We start from the raw sequence: 27,503 nt of genomic DNA, 5'->3' as shown, positions 1-27,503 counted from the left end.
AATGTACATTGTGCCTTGGTTTAGTGTCTGGAAGAGAGTCCTGTCTCAGTCAATTATAGATGATGTGAGAGGGCGGGTGTGTGTGTTTAGGGCACGGATGGCTTGGGGATAGAAGCTCCTCTTGAGTCTCTCTGTCCTTGCCCGGAAGATGCGGAACCTTCTACCAGATTGCAGAAGTTGGAACAGTTTGTTGCCTGGATGGGACGGGTCCTTCAGTATCTGCGCTGCTCTAGTCCGGCATCTCCTGGTGTAGGTGTCCTGAAGCGGGGGGAGAGCAATCCTGCAGCAGCGTTCTGCTGTACGGATCACTCTCTGGAGAGCTTTTTGGTCCTTCACACAGCTGTTCCCAAACCACGATGTCATGTTCTGTGTGAGGATGCGCTCCACAGCGCCTGTATAGAAAATCCTGAGGATCTTTGGAGAGACCCTGAACTTCCTCAGTTGTCGTAGGTGATACAGGTGCTGCCTAGCCTTTTTGGTCTGGACCTGAATGTGGGCAGCCCATGTCAGGTCTGAGGAGATGTGGACACCAAGATACTTGAAGGACTGCACCCTCTCCACTGGAGCTCCATTGATGATGATGGGCTTGTAGTCTCTGTGCTGACCCCTTCTGAAGTCCACCACCAGCTCCTTGGTCTTGCTGACGTTCAGCTGGAGGTGGTTGTCCTGGCACCACGATGCCAGATTCTTCACTTCATCCATGTAGGCCGCCTCATCGTTGTTGGAGATGGCACCCAACACCACTGTGTCGTCAGCAAACTTCACAATGGTGTTGGAGCCATGGGTGGCCACACAGTCTGAAGTGTAGAGGGAGTAGAGCAGTGGTGAGAGGACACATCCCTGAGGTGCTCCTGTGTTGATGGTGATGCTGTTGGAGAAGCACCTGCCCACCCTCACCACCTGAGTTCTGCCAGTGAGGAAGTCCAACACCCATGCACACAGACGGCTGTTAAGTCCCAGATCCCTCAGCTTTGTGAACAGTCTGCAGGGCACTATTGTGTTAAACGCTGAACTGTAATCAACAAACAGCATTCGCACATAGTTACCCTGTTTCTTGTCCACGTGGCTGAGAGTGGTGTGTAGGACGTGGGTGATGGCATCCTCTGTGGATCTGTTGGATCTGTAGGCGAACTGCAGCGGATCTGTGGTGTCTGGGATGGAGGGGGAGATGATGTTCTTCAGCAGCCTCTCAAACACCTTCATTACTACCGAGGTCAGTGCAACTGGCCGGTAATCGTTCAGGGATGAGGGTTTGCTGTTCTTGGGCACAGGGATGATGGTGGATCTTTTGAAGCATGTGGGGACCACAGACTTCGCCAGGGACTCGTTGAAGATGTAAGTGAACACACCTGCTAGCTGGTCAGCACAGCAGCGCAGCAGACGGCCGGTGATGCCGTCTGGCCCCGCCGCTTTCCTTGTGTTCACTCTCCTCAGTGCCGCTCGGACATCATGCTCCGCGATGCTGGTCACTGGTCTCTCGCTGATGACGTCACTGTCCTCGGTAGTCAGGCAGTAGATAGCATTAGCCGCCTGGCTAACCTCGAAACGGGCGTAGAACCGATTCAGCTCGTTGGTGAATGCAGAGTCGGCGTTGATCGGCGCAGTGTCCCTGGCTTTGTAGTCCGTAATGGTGCGTAGTCCGTGCCACATACTCCGTGTGTCACCCTGGTGGAAGCGGGACTCCACACGTTCCCGGTACCGGCGTTTGGCATCTCTCACCGCGCGCCGCACGCCGTATGAGGCCGCTTTGTAGGCGCTCATATCGCCAGTGGCGAGACCCGCGTTGTAGGAGGCGGTCCTGGCGTTTACGGCAGTGCGGATCGATCTGTCCATCCACGGTTTCTGGTTTGGGAATGTGGTGACTCTCGCAGTGGGGATAATCTCCTCCGCTAGCATATTGACGAAGCATACTGCTACTTCCGTAAACTCATTGATGTCGACTGCGCATGCTCTGAACATGTCCCAGTCGACGTCGTTGAGTGCGTCCTGTAGCGTAGCTTCTGATTGGGCAGTCCACCGTTTTACCTCCCTCTTGGTCACGTCTTCCCTCCGTATGCTTTGTTTATACTGGGGAATGAGGAAGATGGCGTTGTGGTCAGACTTCCCAAAAGCCGGGTGTGAGACAGCTTTGTAGCCCTGCTTGTATGGCGTGTAGCAGTGATCCAAAATCCGATCCCCTCTCGTTGGACACGAGACATGCTGGTAAAAGTTTGGCATGACTTGTCTGAGGTTCGCTTTGTTAAAGTCTCCTGCTACAATGAGGGCTGCGCCCGGGTCCTTGTTTTGAAGCGAGCTCAGCACATCATGTAATTCGGACAAAGCCATACCTGTGTCCGCTTGGGGTGGGATGTAGACCGCCGTGGCGATGACTGAGGTGAACTCACGGGGCAGATAGAAAGGGCGGCACTTAATGCTCAGGAACTCCAGATGTGGCGAGCAGCCGCTGGAGAGAGTAGAAATGCTCCTGGCATCACACCACTTTCTGTTTATCATGAAACACACTCCCCCACCTTTGGTTTTGTTCGACTCTGCCGTTCTGTCCGCGCGGAGCACAAAGAATGAATCCGACGGAGTTACGGCCTGGTCCAGCACGGTGGGGGTCAGCCATGTCTCCGTGAAGCACAGAATGTTGCAGTCCCTCATGTCACGTTGGAAGGTGACCCTTGCTCTTAGGTCATCGAGCTTGTTCTCCATGGATTGTACATTGGCCAGTAGGATACTGGGCAGTGGTGCGCGATGCGCCTGCTGTCTCAGTCTGTTCCTAATACCAGCGCGTTTTCCCCGGCGCTTCTTTGTTCTGCGCCTCGGATGAGCGGCCCGTCCTTTGTTGTTTTCCGCGCCGCGTAGAATCTCTGGCGGCCAGTTTACAAGTGATCCGCTGTCGTATACTATAAGACTAGAGGATTTTGGGATGTAAACCAGAGCAAAAAATAGGTAAAAAACAAGAAAAGTGGATAGTCGGAGCGGAGCGGTCAGGAAGGCGTCTGGACGTGGCCGCGCCATCTTGTGTCAAAATGTCAAGACCCCGATGAGGACGACGGGCATGCAGTTGAGCGTCCCTGAGACGGTTTCTGACAGTTTGTGCAGAAATTGTTTGGTTGTGCAAACCAATTGTTCCAGCAGCTGTCTGGGTGGCTGGTCTCAGACGATCTTGGAGGTGAACCTGCTGGATGTGGAGGTCCTGGGCTGGTGTGGTTACACGAGGTCTGCGGTTGTGAGGCCGGTTGGATGTGCTGCCATATTCTCTGAAACGCCTGTGGAGACGGCTTATGGTTGAGAAATGAACATTCAATGCACGGGCGACAGATTTGGTTGAAATTCCTGCTGTCAGCATGCCAATTGCACGCTCCCTCATTGCTTGTGGCATCTGTGGCATTTTGCTGTGAGACAAAACTGCACATTCCAGGGTGGCCTTTTGTTGTGGGCAGTCTGAGGTACACCTGTGCACTACTCATGATGTCAGATCAACATCCTGATGTGGCACACCTGTGAGGTGGGATGGATTATCTCAATATAGCAGATGTGCCCACTACCACACATTTGGACTGATTTGTGACCACTGTTTGGGAGGGATGGTTATATTGTGTATCTGGAATGAATTTTAGGTCTCTACGTCCATCCCATGGGGAATGGGAGCAGTAACAAAGGTGTTGCGTTTATATTTTTGTTGAGTGTAGTAGGGTTGTGTCAATGGACAATGGATGGCAATCACAGCATTCAAGCATATTTTACCAGTCTAGATAATTAATATTATTATTACTATATCATCACTAACCCCACTGTAGTTTCATGTTAGCATCTCTGCATTTAACATGCCCAGATGTGCATACAATTCCCTGCACTCGCTCCCTCCACAAAACAGTGCAAACAAACTAATGAGATTGGAAGAAATTTGCAATGCTTGTGCACTGATTCATCATCTCAAAACCAGAGACGAAGAAACAAAGAGTGGGTGTTTCTCTGTTAGCCTGGTTTTAAAATTGAATTTAAGGTAACAGTGCATTTTTAGAGATGGTCTGTCCTAGGGCTGGGCGATATGGCCTAAAATTCATATCGTGATATAATTTGAAGCATGTGCGGTAATGATATATATCACGATATATTCTTTTCTTCTGTATAACGTATTTTCCGCACTATAAGGCACACTGAAAATCCTTTAATTTTCTCAAAAATTGAGAGTGTTCCTTATGTTTGAATTCTGGTTGTACTTAATGACCTCGAACTGATTTTGGCGTGCAGAAATCTGTTAAAAAATGTTTTAGTACAACTTTGGTAAGCCGCACTGCTTGATGGATTGTCAGAGCATTACGGCTGCCGTAGTGAGGAGCTTCGCGGAGTAATCTGGGTCCAAAACTCCGTCCATTTCAGGTCCCAAAGTCAAACGAACACTAAGAGTTAAAAACGGTCTAAATTCTCTCATCTTTAATTAAATCATCAACGTTGCTGCTTTATCGGGTGTAACAATTACGTTTTACAACCATGCATCCATGAAAACAGAATTTATTAAATTTAACGCAGTTAGAAGTTAACAGGAAGTTAGCTCGCTAGTTTAAACCTAAACATTTCATACCATGTTCTGACTGAGAGATTTTTGAAACGAATTAAAACGTACAGCTCTGCTACCACTTCCAACATAAATGAAGACAGAAAACTAAACAGCAGTGGCGTTTGCAGGGTTACTGAAGTTGGACTACCTGGTATATAATGTTGTGCTACGTGATTGCTAGCTAACAGCTATGTTAGCATAACATTAGCACAGTGAAGCTGGAGGATGAACGGCAACTTTTTTTCCACTCCATAAAAGTTCACGTGAGGGATTCTGGTGGTCAGGGACAAATGCAATCGCATAGCAGGATGCTATACACGGGCCAAACTTCAGTCAGGAGAACAATTGAGATTATTCATCCACAATACGAGGTTAGTTATTAATATACTGCAACAACATGGGAATAGAACAGCTGCGAGAGAATTCAACATTAATGAATCAATGTTACGGAAGTGGAGGAAGCGTAGTTTTTGGCTTTCCCCATATTTCAAAAGTGCTTCATCTCTTTGCTGTGACTGTCGCCTGCCATAATTTGCAGATGATAATGGTTATAGCCGCTGCGATGCTTTTGACCAAAACAGGCGCAGCTTGATGACATAATCAACATGCGCTATCGCGATAGAGCGATATAGTCAAAATCTCTATAGCTGGCCAAATTTATATCGTTTCTATTGTATATGGTTTATATCGCCCACCCCTAGTCTGTCCCCTAATAAACTTTTTTCATTCTTTGTAGTTGAAAGACTTTGTTGTGCATCCGTAAGGCGAAGACTGGTGGAAGACAGGCAGAAGATAGAATGGGGTGGAACCTGGAATCCAGTTAATGAGCAATATGATAGTCAGATTAACACATAATACTAAGTGAAATAATTTTTCATGTACTGCAGCCTGGTATTGCTCCCAGCTGAAAGCATAAAGATACTTGGTCACCAGTATGAAAGCAATAAAGAATGTCAATAAAGTTGTAGTCAAGATCATAAATCTACATTAGCTGTATTTACCAGTAAGAAAAAAATATTTGATGAAGTCAAATATTTTTGTTTCATAAATAAATAAACTTTAAAATGACTTCAAACTTTTGGCCAGTATATATATATATATATATATGTGTGAAACACTTAATGAAAGACTAGTGTAATTTCTACAAAGAATGAATAGGAAGTAATTGGAAGAAGGTATAGATGCATGTTTGTTTTACCCAGTTACTCACAGTGATCATGAACGGCACAGCGACCTTCAGCTTGGCACACAGCTCTTATGACACATCACCAAGGTAAATACTCACAGCCTGCGTCAGTCTATCAGCATGCGTCATGCACTAGTTAGTCGTCAGACAGTTTTTATTCAACGACAGATGACAGACTGCTCTTACACACACAAACACTAAATTGGGCAGATTGTAGAGGCTTAGCTTGCACTGACTGTCCATTCCAAACTTCCCATTCCCTTCCCTTTCCCCCCAAAGAAGGAATTCAGATTGAGGCAGTGAAATCTCCCTTCATTTTGGCTTGCTGAATCTTCATCCAAACATACCACTCATCTCCACCCTATGTGTTTTCTCTCTCTGTGGAGATGAAAGACGATCAGATGTAGGTTTCATCCTTGTAGTAACAAATGTTACGTCAAATTATGAAATCAAACATCTCAGGCTAGAATGGAATATTTACAAAATAATTAAAAGTACCATTAGCTCTAATATGAAATTAGTGCCATCCAATTCCGCAACTCCTTTTCAGTGCTCATTTTCCAACTCTTATAGTTGCCATAAAGTATTGCTTTACTCCTGGAACTACATTGCTGCAAACCAAATACTTATGTTCATAATCCCTAACACCAATAGCATAGCTAAGGGAGCAAAGTGAATTTTATTCCTTCATCTCTTTTGCCAAGTTCCTCAAGAGTAATTCTGGAAATAATTCAAGATAATGTCTCTGTTAGGCCATTTCTGCAGAAATAACCAGGCCTTTACATGTAGAAGTTATACACAGCAGGTTCTATTTTTCTCAGTTTCCCATAGAGCTGGGCGATATGAGATTTTTTCATATCACGATATGTTTTTTTCATTTCAGGCGATAACGATATCTATCACGATATAAGCCAAATAACTATATTTGTAAGATTTAAATGTGCCGTTGCTCACAAGTAAAATGTGAAATAATCAGCAGCTTGTTTTTATTTAAATATTTATTTCCCATAATAAGTTCAACAGGGTAGATGTACTTAAGGAACATGAGACTTTTTCAGATAAATAAAGGCAAATATTGCAAACTACACAAAAGGCAGCCACTAAAGCGTTTAAGTTTCAAAATAGAACAAACAAAACAGACTAAATTGTCAATTCCACTTAGAAACAAAATATTAATTCTAAAAATAAATCTTAGTTTGTTTTACAGAAGAACAGACAAAACTGACTAACTTTTGTCAATATCAAATAAACTGAGAACTAAAAGGAAATTCTCAATCTCTCCTTGTTGTATAGCTGAGCTTTTCAAACAGTTTTAACTGTTACTTTAGTCTGACAAAAGCCGAATGACGAATTAGCGCTTCCAGTCAGAGACTGAGGCTACGTCCACACGTACACGGGTATTTTTGAAAACGGAGATTTTCCGTTTGTGTTTTAAAAAATAATCCCGTCCACACATAAAGGCAGAAATGAAGGAAAACGCTGCTATGAACATGCCAAAGCAGCAGGTGGCGCTAGATTCCTAACCGTGCAGAAATGTTGGCCAATCAGAAGTCTAGAAGCCTCGGTGGGAAAAAGTAAACAAAGCTGCGGCATAGAAGCAGAACTGAGTCGTATGTGTGGAGGGACAGTAACTGTGTGTATATGTAAGCATTTAAACACTGCAGAGTGTAGAATTAACAGTAACAGTATTGTAGAAATTCATTTCACCGAAACAATAACGTGGCGCACAGTGTGACGCATGCACCAGTTTATTGTATTTCCAGACTTGCTTTCGGCACAATTTACAGTGCACGCTACTCTGTTTTTTGTCAGACTTGAAATAGCCGAAATACCTTCACACTACGGAACTTCTATGGCTCTTCCGTTCGACAATCTCTCCGGCATTGGAACCATCATCTGTTTTCTCTTCGGTCACGCTCGGTTGATTTTTCTAGTCGGCACACTCATTTCCTCCATTACGCGCTGGCTCCATTACGCGCTGGCTGCTTCCCAAACAAACACACGTGCGGCTTGGCACTTGTGCTGTACGTAACAAGTCACGCGACGTGACGCTGCGGCTGTGATTGGTTCGGCTCTGCGCTACTTAATTTGGATTGGCTGACCTTTTTTTTTTTTTTTTTTTTTTTTTGAGGACAAGAGCGGCGAGGTCTATCGCGATAGCTTAATTTCTCTATCGAGTAAAAGTTATATCGCGATACGTATCGTTATCGTTCTATCGCCCAGCTCTAGTTTCCCAAGTATTTTCCTCTATCTTTTAGTTTTAATCTCTGTTGATGCTGCTATGTTGCTATGCTATGATGATGGTGCACAGCAGATGGCCGCCCCTCCCTGAGCCTGGTTCTGCCGGTTTCTTCCTGTTCAAAGGGAGTTTTTCCTTCCCACTGTCGCCAAAGTGCTTGCTCATAGGAGGTCATATGATTGTTGGGTTTTTATCTGTATGTATTATTGTAGGGTCCACCTTACAATATACAGCGCCTTGAAGTGACTGTTGTTTTGATTTGTATAAATAAAATTGAATTGAATTGAATTGTAAGGACTGTGTCCTCTAGAGTCAAATTAAAACAATACTTCATTTGTTTCCCAATCACTAACACAGGCCTCGTCAGCTCTTCGTGATATATTCCAACTCCAGATTTCAGAAGAACCAAGCACAGTAATGTCCTTGACATGAAAGCAATAATTGTGTTTTATGTGGAACAATCAGCCTCTTATCTTTAACTGGTTCTTAGTGTTTGTCCCATCATTTTAGAGAGCCAAAAGTCAATGTCATGCAATGCAACATGATTTAGAGCAATCATTGTTATGATGGCAGAGGGACCTGCTGTCTCAGAGGCACTTAAATTAAATCCCATTGCTGATGGATGGGAATTATTTGATTATTGAGGGATTTAGCATTGTGATCATCTTCTTCAGTGCACTAAAGCATTATTAATGGGGGCTCATAATGCAGCTAAACCCTGACCCAGAGGCATCACAGGAGAAAAATCCTTATATCAATCATAATTTCAGATTATTTATAGCATTCTTTGTGACCAACGGCAACTACAATATGGACTATACACATTTGTGCTTTCATTATTTCAAGAATCTACTACTCTGTTATAAATACACTAGCAGTGAAGATAAACCAGATCAAAGAAATACCAAAAATATAGAGCTGCTGTAGTATCTCTCAGCAAGAATGGACACTAATGAGGAAAAAAAGATGGAGCCTCTTGTTCCAGATATGTTTTTCTCAGCTTCACATAACAAAGCACAGCATATATATTATCATCACAGTATGCTACAAAAAAGTATACAGGCCAGAATGTAAGCATTTTGCTACTATAGCACACCTAAATCTTAGGCTAAATTCCTGACAGTCAAGTGGCATTGTCAATAACGTAGGTGCCAAATTTATTGGGGTACACAGTTTGCTATTAAAAGCAAACATCTGTAGTGCTCCTTCTTTGCATGAAGTCATACTGCTGCTCACTGATCATCACCTCTCTGCTTAACCTAGCTTCAACAACTTTCCGATATCTTCATGGTGTGTATAGCTCTGTACAGCACTGTTGCTCTTGAAAATCGGTACCAGTAGACTCTTCTCCATTTCTCAGAAATCCTTCCACTCACCAGAATAGGATTAAACAATCTAATTAAAAAGCACACATCTCCATACCTCAGCAGGTATGTAATCTGGACCTACTGCCTTTCCACTATTCATGATTAGGGATGGGATTAGGTTTTATCCGATACCGGTGCCAAATCGGTACTTTTGAAACGGTGCCGGTGCTTAAACGGTGCTCGAACCGGTGCTTAAAGAATGGAGAACACAAAATTGGTCCAAAAACCTCTCATGTTCAGCTGGTTTTTTTTGTAAAAAGATAACAATGTTAGCCTTTTCTGCAGCTATGGGGCATATATGGCATCACTCTTGGCTGGAAGCAGTGCTTAAACAATGGAAAAAACACAAACTTAAACCCTCTCATGTTTAACTGTTTCCCACTTTTTCTTTGGTCATTTTAGCCTTTTTGGCCAGGGTGAAGGGAGTATCTGCCATCAAACAAGAAGACAGCCGCATGTAGCTATGATCATGTTTGCTAGTTCACCTGACATGCATTAATGTAATAACGTGGTTAGCCTACTCAACGTAAATTACACACGAACAACATGAAGCTACTCACGCAGAGAAGAACGGCTGCTGCCATCATCATCTGTCATCATTTCTGCTACACTGGCAGGGCTAGGGGCCAGGACTCTATTCTTCGGGTTTTTGGGGGATGTTGCTCCGGGTCCGATAACTGGCAACCCACCCGACGTGCACGGTATGAGGTCTCGCAGCAAGCTATCAAATACGGCGCATTTCTCGGCTTTTAAAAAAAACGCTATGCGTCGCCAGGTGTTTCATCGGATTTGAGGTGTTACCTCCTTTGACAGTATCACAGTATCAGCTTAAAGCACTTGTTGCAGGCTGCTGAGTTTGCATATTTTGCTGTGAAGTACAGCCAGACTTTTGACCGCTTCGCCTTGGACATTTTTAATCTGTAGCTCTGCTCTAACAGAACGTACGTACCTGGCCCCGCCTACTATCCTCGGAAACGTAAAATGATTGGCTAGAAGTGTATCACAGCTCAGGAAAAAAAAGCACCGAAATAAAGCACCGAAATGTGCGCTGCTTTTCGGTCTGGTTACTACCGTTTATGTCATGATGGCACCGGACACCGGTACCCATCCCTATTCATGATCTTATATAGGTTCTTCCACGTCCTCCTACTTTGCACTTTGTGATTCACTAACTTTCCTCCAGCTGTCCACTTTTCTCTTTCTCTCTCGTTCTCATTTTCTTCACTCTGACACTCAACACACGCGCTTCACTCACTTGTACATTTCCATCTCTATCTTTGATCACTCAAACCTGCTGCACATCCATTAACTATTACACATATAAATATTTTATATTTTACAGCCATTTAACATCTTTAATAACATTATTTGATAACATCTGATTTGATTTTAAATTACACTGAAATGCACTACATAGAGCCCTGTACACAGCAATGTCAGATTAACTTGTGGGGTCTGCTAACAGTTGGCGGGCTAGCAATAGCAGACCTTTCTTTGTAGATTAATGTCCATGTGTCTGTGCTGAATGTCAGTACTCACTGCTTTGAGTGGTTATATGTCAGTTTAGTCTATATAAAGGCATTAATTTTCTCCATGAATGATACTCACAAGCCAACAAGCTAGTCTCTAGTACTGGGATGCTACAGGCATCAGTCTATTTAATAGTAACCATAGTAGTAATTTTTAAACACCTATAATACCACAAAACTTGGCACTATGGAACTAGACTATAAGTTTAATGATTGAAAAAGTCAGCCCCCCTCCTCGCTTTAATATTACTGACAAATGGCCAACTAAACATTTTTGATCGTAACACTTATTTAATATGGAAGGTACTTCCGATGTTCAAATGTCACATGTGGCTTTTTACGTAACAGCGAGATATACTTAAGTAGTTCAGATGTTCAGACCATCTCTGAATGTGTTTATGCCCACATTTGTTTTAGTGACAGCTCAAACAGTGCAGGTATCCACAAGTACATAGCTTGTGTTTGTTACTAGCAGCAGCAGTAGGGTAATATATTATGTGCTCCCTTGGCACTAACTAGATGGTGATGTGTTTGTCTGTGTATACACTCTGAGCTTTCCGTGAAGATAGGCTATTTTCTGCCTATGCACAGTAATGTGAGCCCAGGTCAGCAGAGCCCAACAAAACTGCTGTGATTTCACTTGATGAAGCACACATACACACAAACAGAGAGAGAGAGAGAGAAAGACACACAGAGAGATTAGCAGAACTAGAAAAACTACAGTCCCTGATAAACAAGTGTAACCTGTGCAAAGTATGATAAACAGCCAACTTGAGCTACATCAGGGGAAAATGTCTAAATTTGTAGTGAAACTGATAAATTTATGGGATATCACACTCATTAGTAATGTTAATCAAGATGAGCCATTGTTGGGGATTGAGTCTGTTTAACTCTGGGACCATTAACAGATGAATAATGACAAAAAGAGGCCTTTCTCATTTCCTAAATCGCCTGCTGTGATGTAAAAGCAACAAATCCTTTTGCTGCAATTTCAGCCAGAAGGATGTAATGAAATATCCAGTAGGTGTACATAAATCACAACAGTTAAGTGATCTTACTCTACCTGCTCCTAGGCTAATAGCTTTGCCTATTTACAGGCAACAGAATTCGAAAAAGTGACAGTGGCAGGAAATAAATTACTGTACTACTTTAGAAAACTAGGCTTCATTGAAAACAACCTTTTGTAAAAATTTCTGAACAAATGATGGAAATCTGAGAAACCTATATTAATTTCAAGGAGATTGTAATGATGGCGACAAACAGAAACAGGAGACATGTCTGGATAAGAAGAAACAGGGAGAAATTAAGTGGTAATGAGCTATTTTCTCTTTCTTAGTAATATTAAAAAAAATGAAGTTGACAGCTTTCTTTGGGAAGAATGGTCCAGAGACAGTGGACTTCAACGAAGATAGTCTGAATCGTTAAAGTACACTACAAAAAGACATTGAAATTCACAAAACTGATTTTTACAATCTGGACCATAGTCAGTAATGTAATACCAGTGGTTGGGGTTTTTTTTGTTGCCACTATTATTAAATTAAATTACTAAATCCACCACATATAATTTTTGTAAAATGAAATTCTGTAACCACACATGTACAGCTTTTACAGTAAAGATTTATGTAAGTATGTCTTAAGTCAGGGCAGTAGTTCATGATGAAAAACCACCAGTTCCCAAACAGGAAAGGCCTGATTTAGAAATAGAAATGGACAGAAAAGGATGGGAGGAGAAAGGATGAGCAGATGTAGGATGGAAAAGAGATGCAGTCCCGGCTCCATCTCTCCCTCCTACAGTCAAGATCTCTGAGAGACACAAATTACATTCCAGTTTGACACCAAAACAGGCCAAGTCGACGTTATGCTCTGATGCCTTGCGTCAGAGTAAAAAACACACACACACAGTCACACAAACTGTCTGCAGCACAGTAATTCAATTAGACCAGCACTTGCTAAATAGGCTTATCTGAAGAGCGCAAGCTTGTTACATGACACCCTTAAGCCCCTGTCTCTGTGTGTGTGCGTGCATGCGTGTGTGCATGTGTGTTTGTTTGTGTGTGTAAGACAGAGAGAGACAGAAAAATATAAAAAAGGGCTGAGAAACCACAAAATGTGAACAGATATGAAGTCAAAATCTTCAAAAAATGTATTATTTTAATTATGTAGCAACGGATCACAATCATCTGAAGGTGTTTTACACTGTAAGCGAGATCTTGTAACAAAACCATGAAACGAAACCACACCTGATGTAGTTCTCCCTGTGTATGGCTCGATTCTCCAGCTTCTTCCTAGAGTCATGTTAACTTAATGAGTGAAAGGTGTGAATGTGACTGTGAATGATTGTCTTCTCTTTCAGGCCCGGAACAGACTAATCACCTTTCCAAGGTGCAGCCCGCCTCTCACCCTATGACAGCTCGGACAGGTTTCAGCCAGAAGGTGGCGGAGCACCATTCCAGATCATCTCAGCCCAGCGTTACCCTACTTCTCTTACTAATAATTGTAGTTCTACTACAATATTGAGTGACTATTTGGTTTTGGCATTATAGTTATATATGACTATATACAAGTGATTCAAAACTTTATTACTAATTGTAATTATCTGAATGTTTTTTAAAGGTATACTATGTAATATTTTGAGGCTAAGAGAAAAAAGAGAATGTTGCACTCCACTGTTTGTGGAAGCTGTCTTGTTTCCCTGGAATGGATATCACCATCACCATTCTGTCTCATTTCTGGATTTTTGATTGAACTAAAGTTCAATCAAAAATCAAATCAAAAATCCAGAAACACATTACATAAAAGTTATGAATTGATTTGCATATTAGTGAGGAAACTCAGTATTTAATCCCTGCCTCCCACAGATTACAATCAATAATTCTTTAGGAATTTTGTGTACAAAGCACACCTGTCCACAGAATCAGTTTCTTCCATTCCAACCTCTCCACCACCATGAGCAAGACCAAAGAGCTGTCAGAGTACATCAGACAGAAAGAAGACCAGGCTGGAAGAAGCTTTTTGAGAAGTCCATGCTACTCATCTGGTGTTGTCATTAAAGTAAAAAGTAAAGCAAACATATTCTAAGATATTCTAACAGTCTCTGAGTTTCTGTTGTCAGAAACTTGAATTTTTAACTGAAGAATCCAATACTGATGCAAAACAGAATAATCGCCAGTAGTGATCTGAGACCTATAGACCTCACTCTATCTACCAGGAGAACAGTACCTTCAGGACTGTTCAGTATGTGTTAGTTCTAGTACATGATTCAGCTCATGGTTTGTTAGAATGCCAGTATTTTTTCTGCACACTGACATTAGGGTTGGCTGTAACTCAGGAGGTAGAGCAGGTCATCTACTGATCGGAAGGTTGGCAGTTCGATTCCTGGCTCCTCCAGTCTGCATGTCAAGTATCCTTGGGCAAGATACTAACCCCAAGTTGCTCTCCAATGCATCCATCAGCGTATGAATGTGTGTGAATGTATTTAGAAAGCATTATCTATAATGAAAGTGCTTGTGAGATTGGGTGAATGTGGCATGTTGTATAGAGCACTTTGAGTACTCGGGAGAGTAGAAAAGCGCTCTATAAGAATCAGTCCATTTACATTCTTGGAGAAGCCAGTTTAGAAAGTGATATCTCTATTCTTCCCCCAAAATTTGGAAATCTTCAGATGCTCCTATTACTTAATTCATAATTTTTCTCTTTAATTAGAGAGCTTTTTATGCTTGTACAAATAATTGTGTGTTTATGAAATGGGGATGCATTTAAGGGTTAGTGTTTAATGTTTGCATTGCGTGCACCTGTGGCTTGTGTCTGTGCATGTAGCTACAAGATATATATAGATATAGATAGAGAGAGATAGAGAGAGATAGATATATAGATATATACTTATTTACACACACATCCAAAGTTGTGTGTGTAAATAAGCTTGTGTGTGATTATGTGATATGCAGCTGTGAATGTACCTGTGTGTATTGGTATAGCTGTTTCCATGATTGGGTCTCTGCCACGCATGCTTCATTCAAGATAATAGTTTTTTTTTAAAAAAGCACAGAAAATCTTCTGATCCCCTTCTGTGCAAGAACAAAGACTTTGTAACTAACCAACCGCCATTAGACCGTACTTTGGGTTCTGGCTATTTACAGAGCCTAATGAGTTTGGCACACTCATTTTTCCCATCTGATTCAGCACAAATATAACCTGAGTTGACAGCCAAACCAGCTGGGCTCAATATAACAGCTCAAACCACTAAACAAAAGGACTAACAGAGACATCCTACATGTGTCTATCTCAAACCAAGCAGATCCTTCAACTTCTTTTCATTTCTTTGGGGAGCAGAAGAGGGAGATAAATCTTGTGACTAGGGCATGTGATGAGTGAAGATTATGTAATGTATATAGTATTGAAAACCCTGTGTTTTAAACATGCTCTGGGCCAGCATGTGATAGCATGATAGAAACATGCATAACACTGCCCCCTGGGTTTTACTGTGCACAACACCGTGAATACTGGATAAGCATGCTCTTATTCTTGCTCATCCTCAAAGTGAGGTACTGCCTTCAGGTTTGGAAAAGTGAGACTCTTGGGCCATTTGGGTCAGCTGGAAAGAGAATTTGGTGTTTGCTCCCTGCAAAAGTTTGCTGACCATGTCAAAGCTGTGGAGGGCACAGTGTAAGGGATCAAAATGGGACCAGGGAGCAATCTGAAAAAGCTGTTACTTGTCCAGCTGTCTGGACAAGCCTGGGAAGAATGGGAACAGGATATTGGCCAAATAAAATCAGGTAAGATTTTTTCTAGGTAATTCTTAGAGCTTTTTGATCATGCCTCATACTCCAGAAAAAACAATTGTATGGTCCCACTAGCTCCAGAAGAGCTTTGTCAGAACTGAGAAAAATAGCACTATTGGATTTCACAATAATAACAAGCTCGCTCAGGAGATAGCAGAAGGAGATAACAGATTTAAATCCTGTGCAATAAACCAGGGGCCAAAATAGAGCTGTGGATGCTGGATGTACATTTTATCATTTCCTAGACAAAAATACTAATACTAATAATTGGTGATTGCAATTTTACTAACATATATTTTCCCCCTTTAGAAGAACTGTAACAGCCCTTTATATCTAGGACTAATCAATGAAATGATAAAGCTAGTTATGCTAAAATAACTTTTCTGTTGTCATTGTAAAGTCGATAGAACTCATTCCATCCACGTTTTGACTGATAAGACAAAAAACCACTGACAATGAGAATTGTGTCACGCTAAATCAATCATGTGGTTGGAACAACACATGTTTGGGCTGCTGCATCTGTGCCATTGAGCTTGCTAGGAGCATGGGCAAGATAAAAGACAAAATAACAACAAAAAACCTTAATGAAAATTTAACAACCCAATGGATGCAGCCCAAGGCTCATAAGACAAGGATCCTTATTTGCTGAAAAGATGGGTCTAAGGAAGTCGGTAGTGTGGAGATATTTTACTACTTAAGGTCTGCCAAGAAATCAAAGCACCATACAAACTGTGTCAAAAACATGTTCCTAGAAAGGCAGGTAATACCAAAATATATTTTTTTCTATCTGAAGCATTGCCAACATGCTTTTTTTCTCATTTTCTGTTTTCTTTTTGGTGCGGCCATGAATAAATTTGAACATTGCACAGTTGATTGTTTAGCTGCAGAATGCAATCCGTGCATAATTCCCAGAAATTTCCTCCCGTACCGTATGACATAAAAAAAACCACAGCGATATCACAAATGCAACAGATTTTTTTTTCATGATTTATGTCATGAATAAAATATTGTGATGTAAACATGACTAAATGTGGAACATGCCAAGCACTGTCAATACTTTCTAGATGCACTGTATATCCCTCAGAATAACAATGAATATTTACTGAAGCACAGCTCTTTTTTCCCCCTTTGAAATAGTGTAATAGGTGCTAAAAGCTCACTGTCCTACCTTAATAAAGATGCCATAACTGCTACAGCCCACATCTGATTTTATATGATTAAATTTAAAATTGTATCATGGCATCTTCTACCCATGCAGTATGAACGAAAATAAAATCACTATCAGTGAATAGTTGCAAATAACATATCTTTAAATGGCATTAAAATATATGACGAACTTTAAACTTGAGTATATTTATACCCAGTTATGGTTGATTGGTTGATTGAATCTTTATTTTGAACATGTTGAAAAAGTACAACAAAATAGAATTAAAAGAGACAAATGAACAAAGAAAAACAAAAGGAAAACGAGCAACCACAACTCCAAATAACGTTCTTGTTCTAAAAGGAGCAGGAAGAAGCATAAGCTTATTTAATCCCACCCCTTTTCCACTATCTAGTATCAATAGACTACAGAAATACCTCATTGCAATTACATTATATGTTATGTGTAATTTTTTTTTTTTTTTTTACAGTTCATTCAGTGTCATTTGTCATGATAAAGTACTGTATCTAATATCATTTAATGTGTATATCTCTACAATTGACATACCTCAATTACAGTCCCAGTAGACAGCCTGAGGGTCACATTACATAGACACCATATACTGATACCAGCATAGCAGTGCTACTATAAAGGGTGAAAATTACATAGCGCCTAGTCAATTATTTAGTGCACCAAGACTGGAGAGCAGAGAGCATATTGATGTTAATGACCTCAATTTGTAAAGGTGCTGGCCCTTGATGGAACCTGCTTAATGAAGATTTAGACTGGCTGTGTGTAAGTTTGCAACAAGAAGTGAAGAGCTTCAGTTAAGAATTTGTATTATCCAACTGCTATAGTCCAAAGGCATGAAGTAGACAGAAAGGAGACAGCACAAAGGAAGCAGAAGCAGAATGAATGAGCAGTAGAAGAGATAGATGATCTTAAAGAATAAGAGGATAAGAACGTTGCAGTGATCATTTCATGAACCAATCAAAGAAAAAAAAGTAGAATGAATAATAATTCTTTTATAAAATAACCAATGAATTATTTCTACTAATACTAAATAAGTCCAAACATATCCAATTTGTAGTGCAGCAACAACACTTGGATGTCACAAGGAGCTAAAACTCTGGATGTTCTTCTATCATACCACTTGAGGTAGAATGGGCAGCAAGTGCAGGTGCAGCCAACAGTCTGTAGTGACTGAAATATTTGTAAAGAATTATTTAGTTAGCATAGCATCGGTTATTAATTTATATATATATATGTATATATATATATATATATATATATATATATACGTACAGATAACACACACCAATTAGTTAAACTGCAGGAATGTCTTAAAGACATAAAGACCTGGATGGCCGCTAACTTTCTGCTTCTTAATTCAGATCAAACTGAGGTTATTGTACTCGGCCCTGAAAAGCTTAGAAATATGGTATCTAAGCAGATTCTTCCTCTGGATGGCATTACCTTGGCCTCCAGTAACGCTGTGAGGAACCTTGGAGTCATTTTTGACCAGGACATGTCCTTCAATGCACGTGTTAAACAAATATGTAAGACTGCGTTCTTCCATTTGCGCAACATCTCTAAAATTAGAAATATCCTGTCTCAGAGTGACGCTGAAAAACTAGTTCATGCATTTATTACTTCCAGGCTGGACGACTGTAATTCATTATTATCAGGATGTCCAAAAAACTCGCTGAAAAGCCTTCAGCTAATCCAAAATGCTGCAGCAAGAGTCCTGACAGGGACTAGAAAGAGAGAGCATATTTCTCCTGTTTTGGCTTCCCTTCATTAGCTTCCTGTTAAATCCAGAATTGAATTCAAAATCCTGCTCCTCACATACAAGGTCTTAAATAATCAGGCCCCATCTTATCTTAATGACCTTGTAGTACCATATCACCCTATTAGAGCACTTCGCTCTCGCTCTGCAGGCCTACTTGTTGTTCCTAGAGTATTTAAAAGTAGAATGGGAGGGAGAGCCTTCAGTTTTCAGGCCCCTCTTCTGTGGAACCAGCTTCCAGTTTGGATTCAGGAGACAGACACTATCTCTACTTTTAAGATTAGGCTTCAAACTTTCCTTTTTGCTAAAGCATATAGTTAGGGCTGGACCAGGTGACCCTGAATCCTCCATTAGTTATGCTGCAATAGACGTAGGCTGCCGGGGGATTCCCATGATGCATTGAGTTTTTCCTTTCCAGTCACCTTTCTCGCTCACTGTGTTAACAGACCTCTCTGCATTGAATCATATCTGTTATTAACCTCTGTCTCTCTTCCACAGCATGTCTTTTATCCTGTCTTCTTTCTCTCACCCCAACCGGTCGCAGGAGATGGCCCCGCCCCTCCCTGAGCCTGGTTCTGCCGGAGGTTTCTTCCTGTTAAAAGGGAGTTTTTCCTTCCCACTGTTGCCAAAGTGCTGCTCATAGGGGGTCATATGATTGTTGGGTTTTTCTCTGTATCTATGAAGCGCCTTGAGGCGACTTATGTTGTGATTTGGCGCTATATAAATAAAATTGAATTGAATTGAATTATGTATATATCAATGTATGTAGGTAACCAAAGTGAGGGTAATTAAAAAAACTATTTATATGCTTTTAGAGATAAACACCTGAGCACTGATAGTTTGAAGGCCCTGTTGTATCTTATTATTTACACAAATAAATATCTTATTTAGGGCCTAAACATATTTAAAAGCTCATAAAAACTTACACACATCACAGGTGTGCTGAAAGCTTGTGTCTCTTAAATGGGTAGAACAAGATGCCTCTGCCCCACCGCTGTGTTTCATGTATATGTATGAAAATGCTGGACTCGAAAGGCAACAGAAAGTCATTTTGGCACCATTTTTGTGACTTTTTTGGGATGAGGCCAGCTGCATATTTGGTCAGATAATACTTTGTTTGGCTTATTGAAGAGTGTGTTGTTGATTTCTTCACCATAGTGTGTATAATCCAGATTCATTCACTTTAAGCTTCAGCTTCCCTGCAACTCTTCCTGCAACAGCATTTCCCTCTGAATATCTACAAAGAGCATTTAACTTCATTTTAATGCCAAAAAACTCATTAAGTCTCAATTTGGAGCAAATTAAATCTTAATAAACTAAATCAGCATTTCTGTTCCTGCCTCCTGAATTTAGTCTCCTGCAGCTAAAATTTCAGCTATGGTGACATCCGTGTTCTTAGTTAAACCATTTATAACCAGACCGGGTTTCATAGCATCCGACTCATTTTTCAGATCGATTTATTTTTTTAGGTCTATGCATCTTTTTGTTACTTGCTATTCTCTCTGAGAGCTAATAGACAGAAAACTTCTGAGGAGCTTGTGATTTTCTATACTGTAAATTCTACCAAAAGCATATGCTTTGTTCTCTTTCATAGTAGGATGTGTGAAAAGTTGTGCAGCATCTCAGTTTACAGTACAGTACATCCAGCCACTATTGTTTCCTAGTAATAGCTGAGTCAGGCATCCTGTGTCCACCTAAGGTACAAAGCTATTTCCCATGGTCTCAGCTGTAATATAGAGCACTTCCACTCAGCACAGTAGAAATCATTACTGATGCTAGACTACCACAACACAGTATTTATACAGTCATGTTTCAGTAGGAAGGGTCATGTGCACTTTGTAATGTAGTGCTAAATACAAAGACCTAACTGCAACCTTTAATGTTGTCTTACAATGGCAAAGTGATAGTGTGCATCATACTTTTTAACTATTGTTTAAAATAACAGATTGAAAATACACAAATTAAATCAAGAACACTTCATTTTGTTCTACTTATATTAGTGCTGAACTAGTATGTCCTACAGCAGCCATGAGCTTCATTACTGAAGGCTAGAAACAAGGATCTCCCGGGAATATGAGGATTTTTAAGACAGCATTTGCCATTTTTTATGTAAACGAGCCACTGCACAAGCAGACAGACATAGAGCATGATAAGATTTGTCACTCCCCACTGTGTCACGTGTACGTTTGACAAATCACACTTTCCTTATTTATATAGCCCTCATGCATATTTTCAAATTAGTTATGTTCCCTCTTATTTTGAAAGGTCAGTCGCTGCTAAGCCCTGTCCATCACAACTTTTAATCCTGGCAGTGAGAACTGTGTATAAAAAGAGATGTCTGTTTGAAACAGTTGTTTAGTTCAACCTTGAGAAATAAAGCTGAAAGACTGTACTTAAGTCACATCTTGATTGTTTGATTTAAATTCTACTACGGTGATGTACAAAATTATAAAAACATGTGCCATTGTATTTCATATACTTGGTGGTATCTGAACTGTCTACCCTGATTTAAAATGTGGCCAATTTCTGGTGTAAGATCGCCGTCTTCTGAACCTATTTTAAGACTGAGCCACTTCAGTATGGTTCTAACCACTTCCTCACTTGCCTCTGCAGTTCCCTCTGGTTCTCCTACTGTGTGTCAAAACCTAATTTCATTTTGGATGTAGGGAGGCAGGTTTGGGCAGGAGATAAACAAAGATTGTGTTATGGCCTAAAAATACATGATTTATTCATGAACTCTATGTTTTTTACAGCACAAGTGATATGCTGTAATATGAGGCAATATTCTTCTTCAGATGTTTTAGAATAAAACAGTCATAGTTTGTGTTGACAGTCTAGCCCAAGAATTCACAACATACAATCCTGTGAAATTAGAAAAATCATGAAAATGGCCTGGGTTGTACAGACATGTAAAAAAGTAATTTAGAGATTAGATAGAGCCAGTTGCTGCAGATCAAATGCATTTGATTAGTTGATCAACAAGTGTGACACCCCTCTGTCAAATCGTTTTGGCAGTTTGATCATCTGGAGTATTCAGGTGTGTGTTAATACTTTCCAGAAGAAGGTCAGACTGTAGTAGACTCCTTGAAATTCCAAAAATCCAGAGACTTGCATCTCAGACCCTAAAATCCTCAGATAGTATGTAAATCTTAAAGTTCGTGACAGTGCAATTAGAAAAAGACTGAGGAGAAAGCCTTTTCTCTCTAAAGAGAACATGGCAGCATCACAAAGGTTTGCAAAGTTGCATCTGAAGAAACCACAAGAGTATTCCTTTGGACAGACAACACTAGAGCATTGTGATTTGCTGGTGTGTCCTTGGGATCATTGTTCTGTTGCATGTCCCAGCTTTGGCAAAGCTGTCAGACAGATGGCCTCATATGTGACTCTAGAATACAAAGCTGCTACTACAGAGGAGATCATGCTCCACTCATTGACTGCAGAAGAGCATTATGGAAAAGTTAAAGCTCACTGTGAAAGATTAAACTAGTCACTTCCTGCATTTTAAAACAAAATAAGAAACATTTGAATAAATTATTGTGAAAGTAAAAAAAGTTCATCATCTTGTCTGCATCTGCCTGTAGCCTCTCTCATATCTACCATTTACGCTTTTTCGTCTCAGTCTGCAGCTCTCAACATCCTCAGCTTTGCTCTTCAGACCTTAAACCATCTGATTGTGGTGCTCTGCTCGAGTTTATTCTGCTTGCTCGGATTAGTCGTCCACTCTCTGGATACTCTGCTCAGTTCAGCAACAGTTCCCCCACTGCTCTGCACAGCCAACAACCATGGCTCAATATTCCATTTGCAACTCAAGTCCACGAGCCGCTACGTAATTATAACAGGTGGCTAATGCGGCTAATGAGTAACTGCTAATAGTTAAGGAGCTAAATGTGCATGTGCACCAGCCAGGTTAACATTTTTTATAACTATTTATAAATGAATGTTTTGAAAACATTTATTGACCACTAAAAATCATCCCAAAGTGTAGTTCAATATCATGAATGTTAAATACTTCAACTGTTAGTGAGGGGAGGAGCTGAACGCCCGTCTGTCTGCAGCGGTGCAGCTAGAAGATATCGATCGTTGCAAGTGAACACTGTAATATTGTATGAATTGAGTGATTTAATTTAGTATCAATTAATATGTGAGTATCGATTTTTTGGACCACCCTAGTTGATGTGAGCTTGTTGTGCCGATGCTGTTTTTCACATGCAAAGCCGACACTCAAAAACACAGAGAAACAACTAAACCAAAGAGTCACAAGGGAGGACTTTGGAATATTTAATGGAAGCCAAAATTAAGTCAAGCTTAAAAGCCAAGCCAATGCATTTCAAATCCGCTCAGCTGTTTCAAAGAATGTCATGAGTCCTTTTGCTGTCAAAAATTGAAGGGGCCTGTGCAGTGTGCATGTGGAAAAATTCCACGTGAGCGTTTCAGAAGAGCTGAGCAGCTGTCAGATGTGAGCTAATAAAAATGAATGGGTACAAAGTCACACTTACCTGTGTCCCTGCATGCATACTACACTATATATACATGCATGTTAAACTCTCTTTATTTGTTTCCATGCCTAAATACTGTCTACTCATCCTTCAGTTGTCACTGTGTGCGCATGTGCATCCAAACATGTATGTGCGACTATAATTGTAGGTCTAGCTCATAGGCCACGTCTAAACCTAGCTAAGTCCTCAGCAGTTTCTATGAGTTAACTCAGTCTTGTGTTTCCTTGAACCAAGGTCATCCATTACTGTGACTTTACACTTAAGAGTTTGGGAGTACCACAGCATAGAAAGTCCATGAGCAGTCCATTAGTTTGTATAATCTTTTATACTGAAAGATTATAAAATAATGAGAATTTATCTCTACAAATTCTCACTTCCATTCTCCACTTCCTGAACTGTTTTGATATTGCATCAGTTTTTGGTCAACTGAGTTATTGTTAATAAAAGTATTACATGTGCTTCTTTCTGTTTTTTAATTATATTAGCAACTAAAAGCTTGTTGTTATAAATACAAACTTCCCAGAGAACACTGGCAAATAAGCCGTAAGTTAATATTTTTTCATTTAACTTACATTGAAAGGCTCAACTTTTTAATATATGTAAAGATATACAAAAATGAATCTGAATCACAAATAATATAAATGAAAGGTGGAATATGGGAGTAGAAGCCTGGTTGAAAATTATTAAAATGGTCAAGTAAAAAAAAGCATTAGATCAAATAGACTAAGGTGTATTTACATAACAAATCTTCTATATGCTTATTAGGTTTTAACAATCTGAAGGAATACGTTAAAAAATAATATACTGAGATGATGGCAAACAAATACTAAAGCATTGATATCAGCTATGTAGTTCCTTTACATATCTATATTATTGCTAATATATATTGTAATATATCTATATCACTGAAGAACTTCTGCATGGATGCAAACTGCATTTCGTTGCCCTGTACCTGTGCATGTGCAATGACAATAAAGTTTAATTCTATTCTATTCTATTCTATTCTTTATCTTGTTGCTTTAATAGGCACACCGCTAACATGGACTCCAAACAGTAAACAGTTTAATAATAATAATGGATTGCATTTTTATATAGTGCTTTTCGGGACCCCTCAAAGCGCTTTACAATACCACTATTCTTTCACTCTCGCATTCACACACTGGTGGAGGCAGCTACAGTTGTAGCCACAGCTGCCCTGGGGCAGACTGACAGAGGCGAGGCTGCCATATCGCGCCATCGCCCCCTTTATCCTCATTAAGTAAAGAAATGCAATAAATGTATATTGTTGAAAACATTCAAATGTTTGTATGCTTGTTGTGAATGTACGGCTCATGTAATTGATAAAAATATCTCTATTTGGTCATTATTAGTACTTGCTTCCACCATTTTCTAGTTAGATAAAACAATATGTTAGTGCATCTCTCTATAAATGTATAAGTGTTCATTTATGTGTCATAAAATGGTTTATGAATGAAAAAATACAAGATAAGAGTTACCATGTGCCTACCGTTGTACAGACTCTGGTGGTGGGGGGCAATCTCTTCACCCGCTGGTCTCCTGTGACTTCCATCCCTGCCAGGGGAGCCACTACTATACTTCCCCTTGCTGTGCTCCACCCCTGGGCTCTGATGATAGTGATAGTGGTGCCGTATAGACTCTGGACTTCCCACAATCACCCGCCCTTTTCTCAGGTGCTCAGGTGTGCCCATTGCTACCTGCTTGGCTTCAGGACTCCCAGCCCCTGCTGAGTTTACCTGCCGGTGTCGCTGACTCAGATCTGGGCTGGACTTAGCTGAGCCCTTGTCACTGCCTGGAGATGCCTGTCCTGACATCAGTAGCTGTTTCTGTGCTAGTAGGTCAGAGCTGCAGGGTTTGGAGTGGGAGCCACAAGGTAGCCTGGTAGGAGACTTGCTGTGTTTCTCTGGGCTGTGTCCTCGAAAGCTGTGAAGCTCTAGGTTGGTGAGGGAACCTCCACGGGGCCGGCAGGACTGGGGAAAGGTGTGGTACTCCGTGGTGGAGCTGCGCCTCCTCCCGCTGAATTCACAAACATCTCTCTTTTGTCCTGAAGAGCTGCATCTTGAGCCAGATCCAGGGCTTGAATTGGAGCCAAGAGGGGAGGGTTTATGGTGAGGGTTATCTGGGCTGTCTGTGCTCCCTGCGCTGGAGGTGCTGCTTCCATCGCCAACATCCCGCAACAGGCCTGGTGTAGGCATGCCACCGCCCAGCTGAGACAGGCTACTTTGACTGTCAATGGAGCTCCTGCAGCCAGGCCCTCCCTGACCACCACCACTTCCCCCTGTGCTTGCAGCCACAACTGTGGCCCTCTCCTCTTCTAACATGAGACACACCTCCTTAAGCTCCAGGTTCTCCCGGATCACCTCCATCTGCCGCTGCTCCAGCTCCTTAAGCTTCTGCAAATAGATAGCCACTTCCTTCCTCATCAGGCCAGCGCTGTAGCGACCCAATCGCTGCCATTCCCGCGACACCCGCTTCCCTTTCTGCCGGTCGTCATCCAGGAAGCAGCACAGGTCCCTCAGCTCCTGGTTGTCCTCCTGCAGTTTCTGGTTCACGTCCTGGTTTACACAGAGCACGCGCGCACACACACACACACACACACACACACACACACAGAAGCACATAGAGAGATTACATAGTCATTCCTGCTATGAATGAAGCTTTGATGAAGAAGATTACGTGTGTGTGTGTGTGTGTGTGTGTGTCTCTGTGTGTCTCTGTGTGTGTGTCTGTGTGTGTGTGTGTCTTTAGCTTCTGGACTATTAGGGAGGCAGGGCAGAATGATGGACAATTTTATCTATTCTTCAACATTTTATTGGTTAAAGGATAAAATGGTTTGTCAAGGACGCAACCAATAAGTAACCACTAATGAAACTGGAGCTTCAGTCAATGATAATTGGCAGTATTAGTCTACCAGCTCCACTAACTGATTTTTTAGTGCAGAAAATTAAAAAAAAAAAATGCATTACAAAATAGTTTCTCAGAAAACCTGTTCTAAGTTAATATGTTGTTTAGCACATAATAATAAACCATAAAACAGAGGTACAAGGTACAATTTTCCTTTTATTAATGTTTCCAAATTCCTGCATGGAGAAGCAACAGGTTTAATCTGCTTATTTAAAGCTAAATTTGACCTTAAATCTACCCCTGTAACCTGGCCGTATTTCTTCTCATGCAGAGCCCACACTTGTTTCAGTCAGTAGGCTGTCTACACATAGTCTACACATTGGAAGAAACCCCACACGGGCCCTGGCACAGCCTGGCTCCCCGGGATCCCCTTCATCAGCACCACCCGACCTCACCTTCAAACTCCGTATCTCGTTCAGGTGTTGTTGGAGTCTCCGGTTCACCTCCCGCATCAGATTGCCGTGCTCCACGATGACGCCCCTTTTTTCTGCTTCTGCCCTCCGCAGCCGCCTCACCAGCTCCTCTTTACCCCACTTCAGCAGCTCCTCATCGGGTATTTTGGAGATGTCCTCTGCTGGTCTCTCTGCGCTTTTGGACTGCTGCTGTGCGCTTTTCTCCATCCCTTTAAACTCCGGTGAAGGTAGACCGGGAGGTAAAACAAAGTGTTGTGTCTGATGAATTTTAGAGCAACCAAATCGAAGCTTTCAAATGCACAACTCTGGTCCAAACGTAACTCGGGTTCCCCCCACCCACCCTTCTTATATCTGTGGAATCACATCGCTGTCATTGCGCCTCTTTCCCACGCCCATGCTGCAGCTCTGATATCCACCCGGTGCTCTGCTGCTATATCACTGTCGTTAGAGCATCGTTCCGCATCCTGCTGCGTCTCTGGTTAAGCCCTTGGCCGGCTTGGCGGGGCGGTTTCTCTCCAGGTGCATGCCGACCGCTTTGCGCACTCCCGCTGCTGAGCGCGCACTACCTCAGTCCGACCGCCGGGCGGAGGGCGGAAAAAAGAGGAGGATGATAAGAAGGGGGGCTCCAAGGAGAGGTTGCAGGTGCATAGCCGAAGAGCCAGGATGATAAGGTGTGATAGTGTGGAGAGCCTCTCTCGTTCTACCATCACTCGCTTACTCGCTCTCTCCTTGTGCCTCTTGGTTTGTTACGCCATCTGCTGGAGTTAGATGTGAACAGTGCTGCACTCTGATTGTTCAAAGTGACGGGCTGCTTCTATTTTTAGGTTCGTTTATAATCAGGGCAGATAGCACTGATCATGGTTTGCTCTGATATTTATGGAAGCGTGACCTCTCTTCTTAAGGATAGCAATCACTAAAAGGGGAAGAGTCAATCCTCATTTCCAAAAAGTGTCACTGCCAGATTGTAAGCTAAAAATACAACTCCCAGGAGCATTTCCAGGATTTTTATAAATGAGATGATACCAAAACCGGTCAGGAGAGGGCCAAGGAAAATAGAAAAAATCTAATATAATCTAATATAAATAAATACAGTA

The 27,503-nt window shown here is 41.5% G+C and overlaps 1 protein-coding gene across 3 annotated transcripts in view; it reads right to left on the bottom strand.

Moving 5' to 3' along the window:
• LOC309720901 (uncharacterized protein) overlaps positions 1-27,139 on the bottom strand; it is a 40,279-nt gene extending 13,140 nt beyond the window's left edge. For 2 of the 3 annotated variants that reach the window (XM_082558137.1, XM_082558138.1), the window contains exons 1-2: positions 26,392-27,139; positions 24,582-25,647 (exon numbers count right to left, since the gene is read on the bottom strand). In XM_082558137.1, coding sequence (XP_082414263.1) covers positions 24,582-25,647; positions 26,392-26,616 — 1,291 coding nt within the window. In that variant the 5' untranslated portion in view covers positions 26,617-27,139. Of the gene's footprint in view, positions 1-24,570; positions 25,648-26,391 lie in introns of all 3 variants that reach the window. The other variant, XR_014280588.1, reaches the window with a different exon arrangement.
• Positions 27,140-27,503: the final 364 nt, after the last annotated feature.

This window comes from Aulonocara stuartgranti (assembly GCF_965226115.1).
Source record: "Aulonocara stuartgranti genome assembly, chromosome: 13".
Taxonomy (NCBI): domain Eukaryota; kingdom Metazoa; phylum Chordata; class Actinopteri; order Cichliformes; family Cichlidae; genus Aulonocara; species Aulonocara stuartgranti.
The sequence above is the reverse complement of the archived record's forward strand: the minus strand, read 5'-3'. Positions and strand labels throughout refer to the sequence as shown.